The following is a 16,481-nucleotide window of genomic DNA, read 5'->3' as shown; positions in this document are numbered from 1 at the left end:
AAAGCTGGAGAAAAAGATATAGAAATGTATCTTCTGTATCAAGCAAAGCTCAATCTCAAAGCTGATTTATTTCAATCGCTAAAATGTAAATGAAATGTTTTATTCTATCTTTGTTGTTTAGTCATTTTATTTTTCTAAACATGTTTGTCCCGGTCTCTCTTTTTTCTGTCTAATTACTTTTCCAGGGTCTGTTTTCTATTTTGTCTTGCTCCCTGTCTTTTTCACTTCCTCCCTGACATTGATCTTTCCCTTTTTGTCATATTTTGCTTCATTTCTCTCTGCTCTGCCTTATCTCTTCCTTGCTGTTAGATTTCACCCTTCTTCCCTATCCTTCACCCTTCCATTTCCCCCTCATCGTTTAACTATAATCCCTATCCAACATCTTTCTCTCTCTCCCCTCTTCTTCCAGCATTTTTCGCTCTTTCCCTCCCAGCATCTCTCCCACTTTTCTCTTCCCCTGCAGCATCTCCCCTTCTCAAAATCTTTTCTCCCCTCAACATCTCCCCACTACATAACTCCCCTCTTCTCCCCTTTGCCAGCATTTCTGTCCTCTTCCCCCCCCCCCCCCATTTCCAGTATCTTATTCCTTTCTCTCTCTGCCATTTCCCTGCATCTTTCCTCCACCCCTTTCCCGGTATCTCTCATCCATACCCCCTTTTGCAATCATTTACCTCCACCCCCTCTCCCAGCATCCCTTCCTAGAATTTTACTCCTCTGCACTCCTCCATATCCCTCTACTCAGTATCCCTTCAGGGCCTGGGTCCTCCTTCATCACATGGCTGATTCAGCACTCCTCTGTGTGTGTGTGTGGGGGGGGGGGGTGTTCCCCAACCCAAATGGCCTTCTCTTCTTCTTTCCCATGGTCCAGATCACCCTCCCTCTCTCTCCCCTGCTGGCAATCCTTTTATTTAAACATTGCAAACTGCTCAGAATCTTATTGCAGCAAGAACTGCACCAGAATGAAGCAGAAGGCAGGAGAATGACGGCATGTGCTCTGCTTCCAGGCTCTGTGGTGGCCTCATCCCTTCTTGGTGGGAGATGAGGCCCTGAAGGAGAGTGTTCGCAAACTTTCTCCCATCCTTCTGTGCAGGTCTTACCACAATAAGACTGAGCAGCTTGCAATTATTTAAACTAAAGTTCCTGTACGTACCCGGATCAGTCCAGACTGCTGGGTTATGCCTCCCTTCCAGCAGATGGAGTCAGAGAAAAAGCTGAAAGGCACCCCCTGATAACCTGGTTTGCCACCGGGTTATCAGGGGGTTCAGTATTTCTCTGACTCCAGCAGATGAAGGATGGCATAATCTGCGGTCCTGATCCTTTACATCATTTTTTATTCTTAAATAAGTTTGAAGGGGTAGTTTCACCCTTGGGTGCCTCTGACTAGATCAATTTTTAATAAGTAGCTTAGTTAAAAAAAAAAAAAAAAAAAAAGGGAAGTGCAAGGAGTACAGATTCTCCCTAAGGGGGACGGTCTCAGTGTCAGCAGGCGCAACGGGACCTTGGGTCCTACAGCCTCAATACCTGGAGGATATTTGACAAACCCAGTGAGTAGGGGGGATTTACCGGTGGGCCGGTCCCTACCCGCTACATAGCTCCAAAGACGCTTCATTTCTCTGCTGAGAGCTGATATTCATTAATTGAACCCAGGGACGTTTCATTCCCCTGGTTAATCGGCTTGTTTTAAAAAAAAAAAAAGTAAAGAAGCAGATTTGAGCCAAGTGAGCCTGCTTATTATCCCGGGTCTCCAGATGGGGTGATTTCTATTACCCAGCTGTTTTCCCCCTGCAGCTCGACTTACCATGCCTCGGGAATCGTGGTGCTCAGCCTATGGAGAGCCAGGAGCGTGGCTCTCCCGCGAGGGCCTATGCTCACGCTGCATCCCTGGGGGTGAAGGCTCTTCACAATTGCCTGTAGCAGGCAAATGATTGTCTCTCCCGCGGCCGTGAGGATTAAGTAAAACTCAGCTGCTTCAGAAAAAACTGCCAGCCGTGTCCCCGATAAGCGCGGGAACGGTGGCCATTTTGGGTAGCTCAGGCTCAGATGATGTGCATTGCTCCGGGGGAGGGGATTTCCTACTGCCCCTTAATTTAAGCCCTGAAAGGCCTCTCGGGGGTGGGAATTGATCCTCCGATTCCTCCTTTCTTGCCTCTGGGGGGGGGGGGGGGGCTTAAAGAGGCAGCACCCCTTTTCTTCACAATTTGTATTGTTACTGCATAAGACTTACATGGAGGCAGAGGCTGATTTGAATCTGCAGGATGCTCCTCTGGCAAAGATTCCCAGGCCTGTTGAAGATTAGGAGGCTCCTAGGGCCTGCGTACCCCGTCCAGCTCCGGATGCAGTGGTTGCACTGCCCTCTCCCCCTCCTAATCCCATGCCCCAAGACCCTCTCTCGGCAAACACGAGCAATGACATTGACAATTCCGCCCTGGTGGAGGGGTATGACCCGTGGGTCCTCCGGTTATTTAGTAGGGAGGAGCTAGATCCTCTGATCCCTCATGTGCTTGTGGAACTCTATATTCCAGCGCCACAGCCAGTGGCAGAACCTTCCCCGGGGGATCCTGTTTTGTCGGGTCTTCGTGCTCCTCCTAGAACTTTTCCCTTTCACCCGAGTCTTTCAGCTCATGTCCTGGGAATGGGACACCCCTGAAGCCAAACTGCGGGTTAGTAGGGCCATGGAGAAGCTCTATCCGCTCCCGGACGAGTCCTTGGAAATTCTTAAGATTCCTAACGTCGATGCAGCTGTCTCGGCGATGGCCAAGCGCACAACGATTCCAGTAACAGGAGTGGTTGCCCTTAAAGATCTCCAGGATAGGAAGCTGGAGGTCCTCCTCAAGCGGATTTTTAAAGTGTCAGCGCTGGGCGTTAGGGCAGCCGTCTGCAGTAGTTTCATGCAGAGAGCTACCCTTAGATGGGTACAGCAGTTGCTTATGGCTCAGGAGCTTCCCCCAGCTGAGGCGGAACAGGTGGAGCACATGGAAGCGGCTGTAGCTTACACGGTAGATGCCCTATATGATCTCCTACGTACCTCCTCAAGCACGATGTCCTCGGCGGTGTCAGCAAGGAGGCTTCTTTGGCTCCGCAATTGGTCAGCTGACATCTCTTCCAAGTCTCAGCTGAGGTCCTTCCCGTTTTAAAGGAAAACTGTTATTCGGGGATGATCTGAAACATCTTAAGGACTTGGGGGATAATAAGGTTTACAAACTTCCTGAGGACAGGCCCAGGTCCTCTCGCCCCTACAGTTCTTTTAGGGGTTGTTTTCAGGGGCAACGTCAGTCAAGTAGAGGCCCGTCCTTTCCTCCTAGTCAGTCGTCATTGAGGTCTCTGGCTTGGGCGCATTCCTTTCACGGTAGACGGACTCCTCATGACGGAGCCTCCCAAGGATTCTCAGCCAACAAGTCTACCCAATGAAGATGTGCCGTCCCATTCCTCCGTTCCAGAGATCGGAGGTCGCCTCTCTGTTTCGCGAGGAATGGGTCAAGATCACGACGGATCAGTGGGTTTTAAACATTATGGAACACGGTTACACTTTAGATTTTGCTCTCCCACTACGGGATCTTTTCTTGGTGTCTCCTTGCAGGTCTCGGACAAAACAACAGGTGGTACTCCAGACCCTATCTCGTTTGAAGGCTCTGGGAGCAATCGTACCGGTTCCGCCGGGCAAACATCTGACTGGGAGATACTCCATCTACTTCGAGGTTCCCCAAGAAGGAGGGCTACTTCCATTCGATTTTAGACTTAAAGAAGGTCAACAGGGCGCTTCGGGTACCTCGCTTCCGCCTGGAGACCTTGAGATCTGTTATTGCGGCCATCCACAAAGGCAAATTTTTAGTCTCTTTGGATCTCATGGAGGCTTATCTCCACATAGGTATACAAGAGCATCATCAAAGTTTCTAAGGTTCATGATCTTGGATGACCATTACCAGTTTCAAGCGCTCTGTTCGGGTTGGCGACGGCTCCCCACGTTTTCACCAAGGTCATGGTAGTGGTGGCAGCAGCCCTCAGGTGGGAGGGGAGCCTAGTTCATCCCTACTTGGACGACTGGCTCATTCGGGCGAAGTCAGAGGACCTTTGCAAGGCATCAGTTCAGTCTGTTTTGCATCGTCTTCAGTCACTCGGATGGGTTGTCAATTTTTCCAAGAGCCAGCTGGTCCCATCCCAGGTGTTGGAATTCCTGGGAGCCCATTTCGACACAATGGTGGGCAAAGTTTTCCTTCCACGGGAAAGGATGGACAAGCTGATGACTCAGGTTCGCCGTCTGTTGGCCCTCCCTTTACCCAAGGTCTGAGGCTATTTGCAAGTTCTTGGCTCTATGGCGTCTACTCTGGAGTTGGTTCCATGGGCATTTGCTCATATGAGACCTTTGCAGAGGGCGTTGCTTTCCCGCTGGGACCCCAAGTCCGAGGAGTTCCACTTAACCTTACCCATCATGGACCCAGCCAGGACGAGTCTCGAATGGTAGTTGGTTCCCGAGCACCTGCAGCAGGGGATGGACCTGGAGAATACCCAGTGGATGATTGTGACAACGGATGCCAGTCTCTCCGGTTGGAGGGCAGTTTGTCAGTCGCGATCGGCACAGGGTCAGTGGATGACTCAGGAGTCCAAGTGGTCCATAAATCGTCTGGAGATGATGGCTGTTCATCTAGCGCTGCGCAGCTTCCTCCCCCTTATCCGCCAGTCAGTCAGTAAGGATTCTCTCCGACAATGCCACGACTGTGGCGTACATCAGTCATAAAGGGGGAACAAAGAGTCCAGCCGGTGGCCGTCGAAGCGAACAAGCTGATGGTCTGGGCAGAATGCAATCTCGTTCGATTGGCGGTGTCTCACATAGCCGGAGTGGACAACGTCCAGGCAGATTTTCTCAGTCGTCAGCGCCTAGACCCTGGAGAGTGGGAGCTGTCAGAGGAAGCGATGAGTCTCTTGACTCGTCTGTGGGGAGTGCCCCATCTGGACTTGATGGCAACTCGGTTGAACACGAAGGCGGCTTGCTTCTTCAGTCGCAGGAGGGAACACGGGGCAGAAGGAGTAGATGCCCTGGTTCTTCTGTGGCCCCGCGACGTGCTTCTCTATGTGTTTCCTCCTTGGCCACTGGTGGGCAAAGTCTTGAGATGGATAGAATCCCACCAGGGATCGGTAATACTTGTAGCTCCTGAGTGGCCACGGAGGCCGTGGTTTGCAGACCCAATCAATTTATTTATTTAACGCTTTTTATATACCGGCATTCGTAGGACACATCATGTCGGTTTACAGGTAACTGAGAGAGGAAATTACAATGAACGATTGATAGAGGGCTAACTAGAAAATATACGAAAGTACAAAATAGAGAGTCAATGAGCAGAGATACAACATTGTCGCACGAACTGGGTTTTGATTATCCATATTAACATTAGATATGCATATGAACTTATAAACAATGATAAGGAGGTGTGTGCACTTATGTACAATTAAATGCAGGGGCAGGGGAGGAGGGAGGGAGCGAGGAGGGAAGAGGAGCGGAGGGGGTGGAGGGAACAAGGGTACTTTAGAGCGAGGGTACTTTCAAGTAAAGGTTGCTAAGGGGTGAAAGGGCGGGGTGAGGGGGAGGCTGCAGGGCACTGGAGAGGGTGTGGGGGAAGGGGCAGGGGGGTACTGGGATGGTATGGGGGAGGTCAAGGAGAAGGAATGTAGGCTGGGCGGGAGCTGAGGTGGTTCAAGGAAGGACAATGACTAGGATTGAGAGGAGTTGGGGTATGCCTGTTTAAAAAGCCATGTTTTGATTCCTTTTTTGAAGTGGCTCAGGGACGGTTCTAAGCGGAGTTTGGCGGGAAGGGAGTTCCAGAGGGTGGGACCCGCAATGGAGAAGGCTCTATCTCTGGTAGTAGTAAGGTGACCAATTTTGAGTGAGGGGGTTTGGAGGGTGCCAGCAAGGGAGTTTCTAGTGGGGCGGTTAGCTTGACGGAATTGTGGCATATCTTCAAGCCAGGGGGAGTTGTTTTGGTAAGTGTTTTGTATTGGGAACGGAAGGTAATGGGGAGCCAATGGCGATCTTGTAGTATGGGAGTGATATGATCAGTTTTTCTGGTATTTGTTAAGATTCTAGCCATAGCATTTTGAAGGATTTGAAGGGGTTTAATAGTGGAGGCTGGGAGGCCTAAGAGAAGGGAGTTGCAATAGTCGAGTTTTGATAGTATGGTGGTTGCATAACAGTGCGGAAGTCATGGGCGTGGAGGAGGGGCTTCAGTTTTTTGAGGGTTTGAAGTTTGTAGAAACCCCCTTTTAGAAGCGATTTAATGTGGGATTTGAAGCTTAGTTGATTGTCTAGGGAGACTCCTAAATCTCTGACACTGGGCAGTAGTGTGTGAGCTTGTGAGGCGTTTTGAATCATTTGGTGGATTGAGTCGATTGGCTGATTTGTTAGGATAAGGATTTCAGTTTTAGAGGTGTTGAATGCAAGGTGGAGATTGGAGAGGAGAGAATTGATGGATGTCAGACATATTTCCCAGTACTGCAGGGTTTCATTGAGGGACTTCTGAATGGGAATAAGTATTTGTACGTCGTCTGCATATAAGAAGAATTTTAGTCCTAGTTTAGAGAGTAAGTGGCAGAGTGGGAGTAGATATATATTGAAGAGGGTGGACGATAAAGAGGAGCCTTGGGGTACGCCTTGTGTAAGGGGAATGTGAGCGGATTCGAAATTATCAAGCTTGACTAAGTACTTTCTGTGGTCAGGGTTTGAGGAGAACCAGGATAGGGCTGTATTTGAGATGCCTATCTCCGCTAAGCGTGATATTAGGATTTGATGGTTCACGGTATCGAAGGCAGCCGAGATATCAAGAAGGGCAAGTATGTAGGATTGGCCATGGTCCATGCCTTTGATGATGGTATCTGTTATTGCAAGTAGGAGTTTTTCGGTGCTTCGGTCTTTACGAAAGCCATATTGAGCGGGGTGTAAAATATTGTTTTCTTCTAGGAAATCGGTGAGTTGCGTGTTGACCACTTTCTCCATGATTTTGGATATAAAAGGCAGATTGGAAATGGGCCTGTAGTTTGCAGGGTCATTTTGGTCGAGGGTGGTTTTTTTTAGTAGTGGCTTCACGATGGCAAGTTTAAGTGGGTCGGGGACTTTCCCGGAGGTGATGGAGCAGTTTGTAATATCTGCTATTGGTTTTGCAATGGCGGAAGGAATGGTGAGGAGAATTTTTGATGGGATGGCGTCTGCGATGTGGGTGGCCGGTCGCATCTTTTTTAGTATGGATTCAACTTCCTTCAAGGAGGTAAGGTCAAGGGAGTCGAGATTAATTTTGTTGTCGATAGGTAGTGGGTCTATGGGAGAGGGATTGGAGGGGAGTCGAGTTAGAATTTTGGAAATTTTACTTTTAAAGTAGTCTGCTAGCTTCTCACATTTCTCTATCCTATTTTCTTCTTGGGAGGAAGGAAAGGGGGACTTTGTGAGTTCTGCAACGAAGGAGAATAGGGTGTTTGGATTGAATTTATAGCTATGGATTTTTGCTGCGTAGAAGTCACGTTTGGCGTGGAGAGTTGTTTGTCGGTATATATGCAATGTATGTTTGTAGGCCGCTTTGTGTGTGGGTGTGGGTTGTTTGCGCCAGGTACGTTCTTTGGATCTGAGGTCTTGCTTTAGTTTTCTTAGTTCATTGGTGTACCATGGTTTTCTCTCGGTTCATGTAGGGGTTATTATTTTGTGGATGGTGAGGCAAAAGTCATTGGCTATGTTGGAGATAGACTTATCCCATGACAGTAGAGCGGTATCTGGGTTAGTTAGGTCGAGGTTTTCACTTACTTTGCTGAAGGCTAGGGAGAGTTCCTCCGAAGAACATGGTTTATGAAAAGAAATCGTTTTTTTGTGTGAATTTAAGATCGGTGTGTTGGTATTGATGGTGAGGTGGGCATTGATGAGAAAATGGTCGGACCAAGGGATGGGGGTGGTGATAGGTGCGTGGGGTACTGTAATGCTTGTGTTAACAAAAAGGAGGTCGAGTGTGTGACCAGCTTTGTGTGTAGGCTCGGAGATTAGCTGTCTGAAGCCCAGGGCTTTGAGGGTGACAAGTAGAGTTTCGCAAGCAGGCGTAGTAGGGTGGGTATCTACATGGAGATTGAAATCTCAGAGTATCACTGCGGGTGTATCTGGCTTTATGTTGTCTGTGATGTATTCAATGAAGGGGGATGGGTCCTTTTCAAGTATACCAGGAGGGGCATAGACAAGGCAGACCTGCAGGGATTTGGATTTAAAAAGACCAATTTCAAGTCTTGGGGGGGGGGGGGGGAGCTGGTTTGTAGTTTGAGGTTAAGGTGTTTCTTGGTAGCTAGGAGTATGCCTCCTCCCCTTTTGGTAGAAGATGGGCCTTTGCGTCTCGGTCACCTTCCGGATCTTCTTCGGCAGGGTCCAGTATTTTTCGATCAGGTGGATCGCTTTTGTCTAGCAGCTGGGCTTATGAGAGGAGGCAGCTGAGGAAGAAAGGGTATCCAGATGCGGTTATTTCCACCCTGTTACGCGCATGAAAGACCTCCACCTCGCTTACCTACGTTAGGGTCTGGAAGGTTTTTGATTCCTGTTGCAGCGGGTTGAAGGTGTCCCCACGTAGGGCCACTATTGTGCACATTCTCGCGTTCTTGCAGGAAGGATTGAAGAAAGGATTGGTGTACAGTTCGCTTCGGGTTCAGGTAGCGGCGTTGGGCTGTTTACGAGGTAAAGTTGACTGTGTATCCCTTGCAGGACATCCTGATGTGGTGCGCTTTCTGAAAGGGGCCAAGCATTTACATCCGCCGGTGCGTCCAGTATGCCCTTTGTGGAGTTTGAATCTATTTCACCGGGTGCTGTGTGGTCTGCCTTTTGAGCCTCTCAAGCGGGCTGCATTGAAGGATTTACACTCAAAACAGTGTTTCTCGTGGCTATTGGTTCAGCCAGACAGATTTCTGAGATTCAAGCGTCGTCCTGCAGGGAGCCATTCTTGCGGATCTCAGATTCGGGAGTTTCACTTCGGACGGTGCCTTCCTTTCTGCCGAAGGTGGTATTGGCTTTTCACATGAATCAGTCTGTCGAGTTACCGGCTTTTTCGGATTTGGATCAGAATTCTCAGGCTCAGGATTTGAGAAAATTGGATGTCTGCTGGGTACTTCTTCGGTACTTGGAAGTGACTAATGCTCTTTTTTTGTCTTATGGACATAAGACATAAAGCGTCCAAGGCTACTATTGCCCGATGGTTAAAAGAATCTATAACTTCGGCTTACATATGTCATGGGCGGCAAGTGCCGGATGGTCTTAAAGCTCATTCGATCAGATCTCAGGTGGCTTCTTGGGCGGAGAGCCAGTGTGTTTCGCCGCAGGAGATTTGCCGAGCAGCTACTTGGAAATCTTTACACACCTTTGCTAGGCATTACCGCTTGGATGTCCGAGCTCTGGACATCGATTGTTTTGGTAGCGGAGTGCTTCAAGCTGGACTTTCCGGGTCCCACCCCAGTTAAGGCGGCTTGGGTACATCCCAGCAGTCTGGACTGATCCAGGTACATACAGGGAAAGGAAAATTGGTTCTTACATGCTAAGTTTTGTTCCTGTAGTACCACGGATCAGTCCAGACACCCGTCCAGGTGAATTGTGTCCTTATTTATCTTCCTCTACAGTGAATTTACAGATTGCAAAAAACCACACATAACAAAGGAAGAATGTCTACTCCTGTATATAGTTTTCACAGGTTCTTGTTGATATACGTTCTTTTGGTCTAGTCATTCTGCTTTGATATTGATTATATTGATTATACTGAAGGATCACATGTGGCACACCGGATTATCAGGCGGTGCCTTTCAGCTTTTTCTCTGACTCATATGCTGGAAGGGAGGCATAACCTAGCAGTCTGGACTGATCCTTGGTACTACAGGAATGAAAATTAGCAGGTAAGAACCAATTTTCCTGTCTGCTGGCAAGGGGGAAAGGAGTGGGAGAGAGGGGGTTTGCAGCACCACCAGCTCCTGCACTGCATCCAGTGCTCTTCCAAGAGCGTCACATATGGCCATAGACATATTGGCCATAGGCTAACTATGGCACTGTCTTCCTTTACTTCTGGGTTCTTTGACCAGCCTCGTGGCCCCATGCCATTTTCTTTCATCTCCCCTCTCACAAAGCTGTTCTTTACCCCATTGTGATCTAACTGAAATTTCTGGATTCATGGCCCCCCCCCCCAATTGGTGTCGGAATGTGGTGGATTACCCAGGCCTTGGCTCGACCAACCTTTCCTACCACCAAGGATCTTCATTCTTTTGGTCAGTCCCCAGAACATCAGCTCTCTCCACACTTATGCTGATCTCGCAGATTCAGTCTCACAGGATCAGCACAAAAATGGAGGCACCTGCGTGGCTCAAACTCATAAAAAGCCACGCAGTCCCGGTGTCAGCTGTTTCGGGGACTGTCAGAGAGACTGAAGAGTCTGGAACAAGGGTTGAAGGGATTGGCTTCCTTGGTAGTAAGGTGTGGAAAGAGGCAGGTTTGCTGGGAGGGAGAGGTTAGAGGCAGTCAGGTTTGCTGGGGGCGGGTTGGTCTATTATAAGCATAGAATGCACTTCAAATCTAGAACCTCACAACTATTTGTTTCTTTCAATCTGAATGCCCTAGGTCTTCTGGTCTTCAAGAGGACTCTCTTGACTTGGATTTCACAGTGCATTCAATTCTGTTATCATAAAAGATCAGAGATCCTGACCAGTCTGCCAAAGGCACATCAGGTGAGAGTAATGGCCTCCTTGGACAGTCTCCACTTCACACACATGCTTTGGAATGGACTGAGGAGAAGATGCCGCCGCGCGGGAAAGGACACACAGCCGCACGTAGAGCAAAGCTCTGTCAGCTTTGTCAAACTCTGCCTAGCCGCCCAGAGGGATGTCCCCAGTCAGCATGGCTAATTCATCCTGCTATCTACGGAAAACACCATTTACAGTAAGCAAACTTGCTTTTTCCAGAACCTCTCTCCCACATTTTCTTATGTCGTTGGTGCCCATGTGCACCATGACAGCCGGCTCCTCCCCAGCACTGTCTAAATTCCTATCTAGGTGAAGCGTGAGATCCGCCACCTTCGCACCAGGAAGGCATGTTACCAGGCAATCCTCATGCCCACCAGCCATGCAGCTGTCTACATTCCTTCATTTCCACATCTCTTTCTCTTAGTCACCTTTAAGATGGTGACTAAATATTTTAATTAACTGTTTTGCTTACTTGGCTATTAACCATGTTTCTCACGAAGTAGAAAAACAGCCATTTTACCTCTCTCACTGATCAGTTTTATATACTTTTGCTGAAGTTTTATACAATTTTACATAAATTGACAGCCATAGTAATATATTATTAGAACAGACAAGAACACAAAATCTAAAGCTGGGGTCTCAAACTCCAGTCCTTGAGAGCCATAAATCAGATTTTCAGAATATTCCTAATGAATAATCATTAGGTGTTACCATGTCAGCTGCTATGCAGCCTCATTTTACCCTGGCCATGACACTTCCCCACCAGCAAAGGTCTCCTCGGAGCTCCATTCAATGCTATCCATGTCAGTTCCTCACTATTTGGCCTGTGGGGCAGCCTCCTCACTACCAAGAGTCCTCAGTATGCCTGCTCTCCAGCTTTGCCAAGCTCCTCCTCCTTGCCTGCCCCACCCCCAAGCATCAGGCCTACATAACCCTGTCTGTTCATTGCTTTGATGTCTTCGCATCAAGCCTTCCTTAGCTCTTTGTCCTGACCTCTTGCCTTGCCTTGTGGCCATCTGGCCTACTCGCTCCTTGTCTTGCCTGGTGGCCATCCGGCCTACTCGCTCCTTGCCTTGCCTGGTGGCCATCCGGCCTACTCGCTCCTTGCCTTGCCTGGTGGCCATCCGGCCTACTCGCTCCTTGCCTTGCCTGGTGGCCATCCGGCCTACTCGCTCCTTGCCTTGCCTGGTGGCCATCCGGCCTACTCGCTCCTTGCCTTGCCTGGTGGCCATCTGGCCTTATCACTCTTTGCTTTGCCTTGCCTTGTGGCCTACCTAGGCCTTTTCTAGCTCTGTGGCCTATCTAGGTCTTCCCTGCTCTCCGTTCTATCTAAGAACATAAGAAATTGCCATGCTGGGTCAGACCAAGGGTCCATCAAGTCCAGCATCCTGCTTCCAACAGTGGCCAATCCAGGCCACAAGAACCTGGCAAGTACCCAAACACTAAGAAGATCCCATGCTACTGATGCTAGTATAAGCAGAGGCCATTCCCTAAACCAGCACTTCTCAACCGGTGTGTTGCGACACCAGTGTGTCACCAAGCACCGACAGGTGTGTCGCGTGCTCCCGGTCTCTCCCGCTGCTCTTCCTTCCCTGCTACCGTTGCCACCGGGCTATCAGTACGTTCAAGCCCATTGGGAACGGCAGCAGTGGTAGAAGAAGCAGTGGCACCTATGGCTGGCCTTTTCTTCTTCCCGTGCCCCTCCTCCCCGTGACCCGGAACAGGAAGTGCGTGGGAAGGAGAAAGCGGCAGCAGCATCGGCCCCTGAGCAATCAAAGCAGCTGGTAATCGGGAACGGAGACAGCAGCATGAGCCTTCCGCGGCCGATGGGATTCTTCTTTCTTGGCCTGCGGGGGCTGGAGGAGGAGGCTGCTGCAGCTACCATTTGTGCTCGGGGTGGGGGGGGGGGGAAGAGGAAGTGAGTGAGAGAGAGAGAAGCAGCCAGCCTGTGTGTGATTGAGAGAAACTGGTCAGAGAGCTGATGTGCGTGTATATGTGAGAGACAATGAAAGTGACTGCTCAGGGAGATGACTGATGTGTATGTGAGAGTGTGAGTGTGAGACATTAGTCAGGGAGGTGACTGATGTGTGTGTGTGTGAGAGAAAAAGCATGGAAGTGAGAAATCTGGGTATGTGAGAAAGCATGGACTAAAGCCTGGTGTGTGTGTGTGTGTGTGTGTGAAAGAAAGCATGGGAGTGAGAAGCCTGATTATGTGAGAGAGAGCATGGGAGTGGGAAGCCTGTGTGTTTGTGCATGGATGAGAGAGAGAGAGACTGGTTGGTAAGGTGACGGTGTCTGTGAGAGAAAGAGACTGGTGTGTGTGAATGTGAGAGAGAGAATGTGATTCAGGGAATGAGAAGCCTGTGCACGTGGAGAGCGAGCATGGACATGAGAGAGAAACTGGTGTGTGTGTGTAACAGAGAGAAAGTAATTATGGGAATGAGAAGCCTGTGCATGTGGAGAGTGAGAAACCTGGGTGTGTGTGAGACTCAGCATGGGAGGGAGAAGCCTGGATATCTGAAAGAGAACATGGGAGTGGGAAGCCTGTGTGTGTGTGTATGCATGAGAGAAATTAGGTGACTTGTGTGTGTGTGTGTGAGAGAGAGAAAGAAAGTGATTATGGGAATGAGAAGCCTGTGCATGTGGAGAGTGAGAAACCTGGGTGTGTGTGAGACGCAGCATGGGAGTGAGAAGCCTGTATATCTGAAAGAGAACTTGGGAGTGGGAAGCCTGTGTGTATGCATGAGAGAGGTCAGGTGACTGGTGTGTGTTTGTGTGTGTGAAACAAAGTGATTATGAGAGTGAGAAGCCCATATATGTAAGTAGAACACGGGAGTGGAAAGCCTGTGTATGTGTGATTGGTATGAGAGAAACTGTTCAGGAAGGTGACAGGTGTGTGTGTGTCAAAGACTATTTGGGTGATGATTGGTGTGTGAGACACAGAAACTGGTCATGGGGGCATGACTGGTATGGTGTGTGTGTGTGAGAGACATGGGCACTAAGGAAGAGGACCATGAGTATAGAGCTTAGCTTCTACTGCTGCTTCTGGTGTGTGCCATGGCCTGCATGGAAGGGGAGTAGGAGAGCTGCTGGAGGGGGTAAGTAAAGGTGGCTTTTTAAGTTTATTTTTCTTGATTGACTGCCATTTTAATTATTTAATATTATGTGATGATTGCTTTTTTGAAATATTTTATTGGTGTTTAGAGAATATTTAATAGTTTTTATGAGTTTTTGATTGTTGGATGTTATTCTGTTCATAGCTGTTTTGAAACATTTATTCTGCTTATTAGTATAATTTTACAATTATTTCTGTGTGGGGATCTATAGCTGCTTGCTAGTTCTGTTTTCCTAATAAGAGGTGTATTGGTTTTTAGGGCCTGATTTTAATATTTGTAGTGTTGCCTTTTCATAGATAGGGTTGCTCCTGTTTGAGTGTATTCCATAATACAGGTGTAACTGTGTGCGGATTAGTTTATGTGCATTATGACAGATCCTGGGAGTATGTTAGGTCGGTTCTGTGTCTGTTACCGAGATGAGATATTTTACTAGCGTGTAAGTGTTTGTGTTTTCTCAAGAGGACATGCATTGATGGTAAACTGCTGTCTTTTCATAAATAGGGCTATTGAGCCTGGAAGTAGAAGGAGTTTGAGCTGCTGTTACTGAGATGACACCAGAACCAGAATATCTTTTTTGTAGGGTGAGTTGTATGGGGAATGTCATAATTCTGCTTTACATCCATTATTGTGGGTCAGGGGGGTTCCTGTGGATGCAAACTGTAATTTTACATCTAGCCCTGGGACTATCATGGGTCAGTGTGTCATGCATGTGAGAACCATCTGTCAGGTGTGTCCCGACAGAAAAAAGGTTGAGAACCACTGCCCTAAACCAACTTGATTAATAGCAGTTAATGGAACTCTCTTCCAAGAACTTATCCAAATCTTTTTTAAACCCAGCTGCACTAATTGCACTAACCACATCTAACTGCACTAAGCTCAGTATGGTTTCGGGCCTTTATGTTCTGTGTTCCTTGTTCTGTGTGTCCTGTCTTTTTTTTTGTCTTGCCTGCACTCAAGATCCTGTTCCAGTCCTTGCCTGCATTGAGAACTTGTTACAGTCCTTGCCAGCACTCTGCACCAGTATCAGCTTCTGCCCTTACTAGCATTCACCAAGATGCACCAGTGCCACCGCAAAGCCCTACTGGCTCCCAGATCCCAAGGGCTCAACCTGCAGGGCAGGGGGTTGGCTAGGCACTCGTCTCATGGCTCTGCTCAGATGGTGTTCTCTTTGTCCAGGCCAGCCAACCACAACATTAGGGATATCCTGAATTATATGCTAATCGTTTCATGCATATTCATTAGGGATATCTTGAAAACACAACTGGTTCATGGCCCTCAAGAACTGGAGTTTAAGACCTCCTGATCTCAAGACGTTTTAGTGCCATAATCAATTCTTTATACTTTTATTGAAGGTTTCTGGCCATTCAACATAATTTTCACTCTGGTTGGTTCCATTTTGCTTTTCAGTTACAATTTCAGTTTTTACTCCCTCAGTCCTATTTAGGGATTTCCATACATGGAACCTTGGTGGCATCATTTGCAATAACTAAACTCATGCAGACCAGTATGAGTGAGTGTGACAATTTGTGACACTTTTAGTAATATGACTGCCCCCCCAGATGTTTGGGGGAAGTGTGATGAGAAGAGATGGTCAGAATATTAGACTAAATCAAGAGCTGTCCTAAGACATGAGTTCAAGATTTCTCTCCAACACCAATTCTCTGTGTGACTTTTGGTAAGTCATCATGTCTCCTGTGCCTCTGGAAATGCAATTTCTAGCATTGACTGACTTAAACTTCATGTTGAACCTGAATTGTAATTTGTTTCTAAATACACTTTGGTCAAAAGCAGTGTATATATATCTATACTAAAAAAAAAAAATGAGGCTGTGTAATAAATTAAAAAAAGAAATGACTAAACAATAGGGATGAGCAATGGCAAAAATCTTTGCTTTTGGGTTTTTTTTTATTCATTTCTTGTTGCTTCCATTTGTTTCATTAATTTCAAACAAAAAAAAAATATTTTTCATTTATTTTCCATTAAAGTCAGTGGGGGTAACCAATGTGTCATGGGCTTTGAAGAGTAGACCTTGGGACTGCTGAATGACAGGTCCAAGGTACACTACACAATCGTGAGGCAGAGACATGGTCAGGTAGGCAAGGTTGAGGCAGGCGAATTCTGTTCAGAAGCAGGAGACAAGCAAGAATCATGGCAGGCAGCAAATGGAAGTAAGGTCAGGAAGCAGGCCGGGTCTCAATCAGAAGCTAGAACCAGGAATAACCAGATGCAGAGGAACCAAGAAACAGAACCTGTTGCTCAGGCACCTACCCAGAGGAGTGAGCTTCCTTTTATGTTAGAGCAGTGCTGATGTCATCAGTCTGCGCCACAGGAAATCCTGGGGGGGCTAGCCCTATAAAACTGATGAGTTGCTATGGGCAGCAGAGGAGCAGGATGCTGGGAGTCATTCTGAGATGCTGACCCAGAATCATGGATCAGCGCTGCAACCCATGGTTGGCGACATGTTACACAATGCAGCCTATTTTGAGCTTCAAAATCAAGGTTTTCTAATCAATTCTAATGAAACTTGTGGGGAAACAACATCAGAAGGGGGAAGAAAACTCCAAAGCACCAAGATTGTGACAAAATGGTATCAAAAGTGGCATGAATAGCCTAAGGGCACTATAAAGGAGCAAAAGGGTATCA

General features: G+C 47.9%; 1 protein-coding gene across 4 annotated transcripts in view; it reads left to right on the top strand.

Moving 5' to 3' along the window:
* Positions 1-16,481, top strand: part of LGI1 (leucine rich glioma inactivated 1) — a 128,628-nt gene that overhangs the window by 3,540 nt on the left and 108,607 nt on the right. For all 4 annotated transcript variants that reach the window (XM_029609889.1, XM_029609891.1, XM_029609890.1 and 1 more), the window contains one exon: positions 10,601-10,918. In XM_029609889.1, the coding sequence (XP_029465749.1) occupies positions 10,776-10,918 (143 nt within the window). In that variant the 5' untranslated portion in view covers positions 10,601-10,775. The remainder of the gene's footprint in view (positions 1-10,600; positions 10,919-16,481) is intronic.

Source organism: Rhinatrema bivittatum, chromosome 7, assembly GCF_901001135.1.
Source record: "Rhinatrema bivittatum chromosome 7, aRhiBiv1.1, whole genome shotgun sequence".
Lineage (NCBI taxonomy): Eukaryota > Metazoa > Chordata > Amphibia > Gymnophiona > Rhinatrematidae > Rhinatrema > Rhinatrema bivittatum.
Note: the sequence above shows the minus strand (reverse complement) of the source record. Positions and strands in the feature narration are given on the sequence as shown.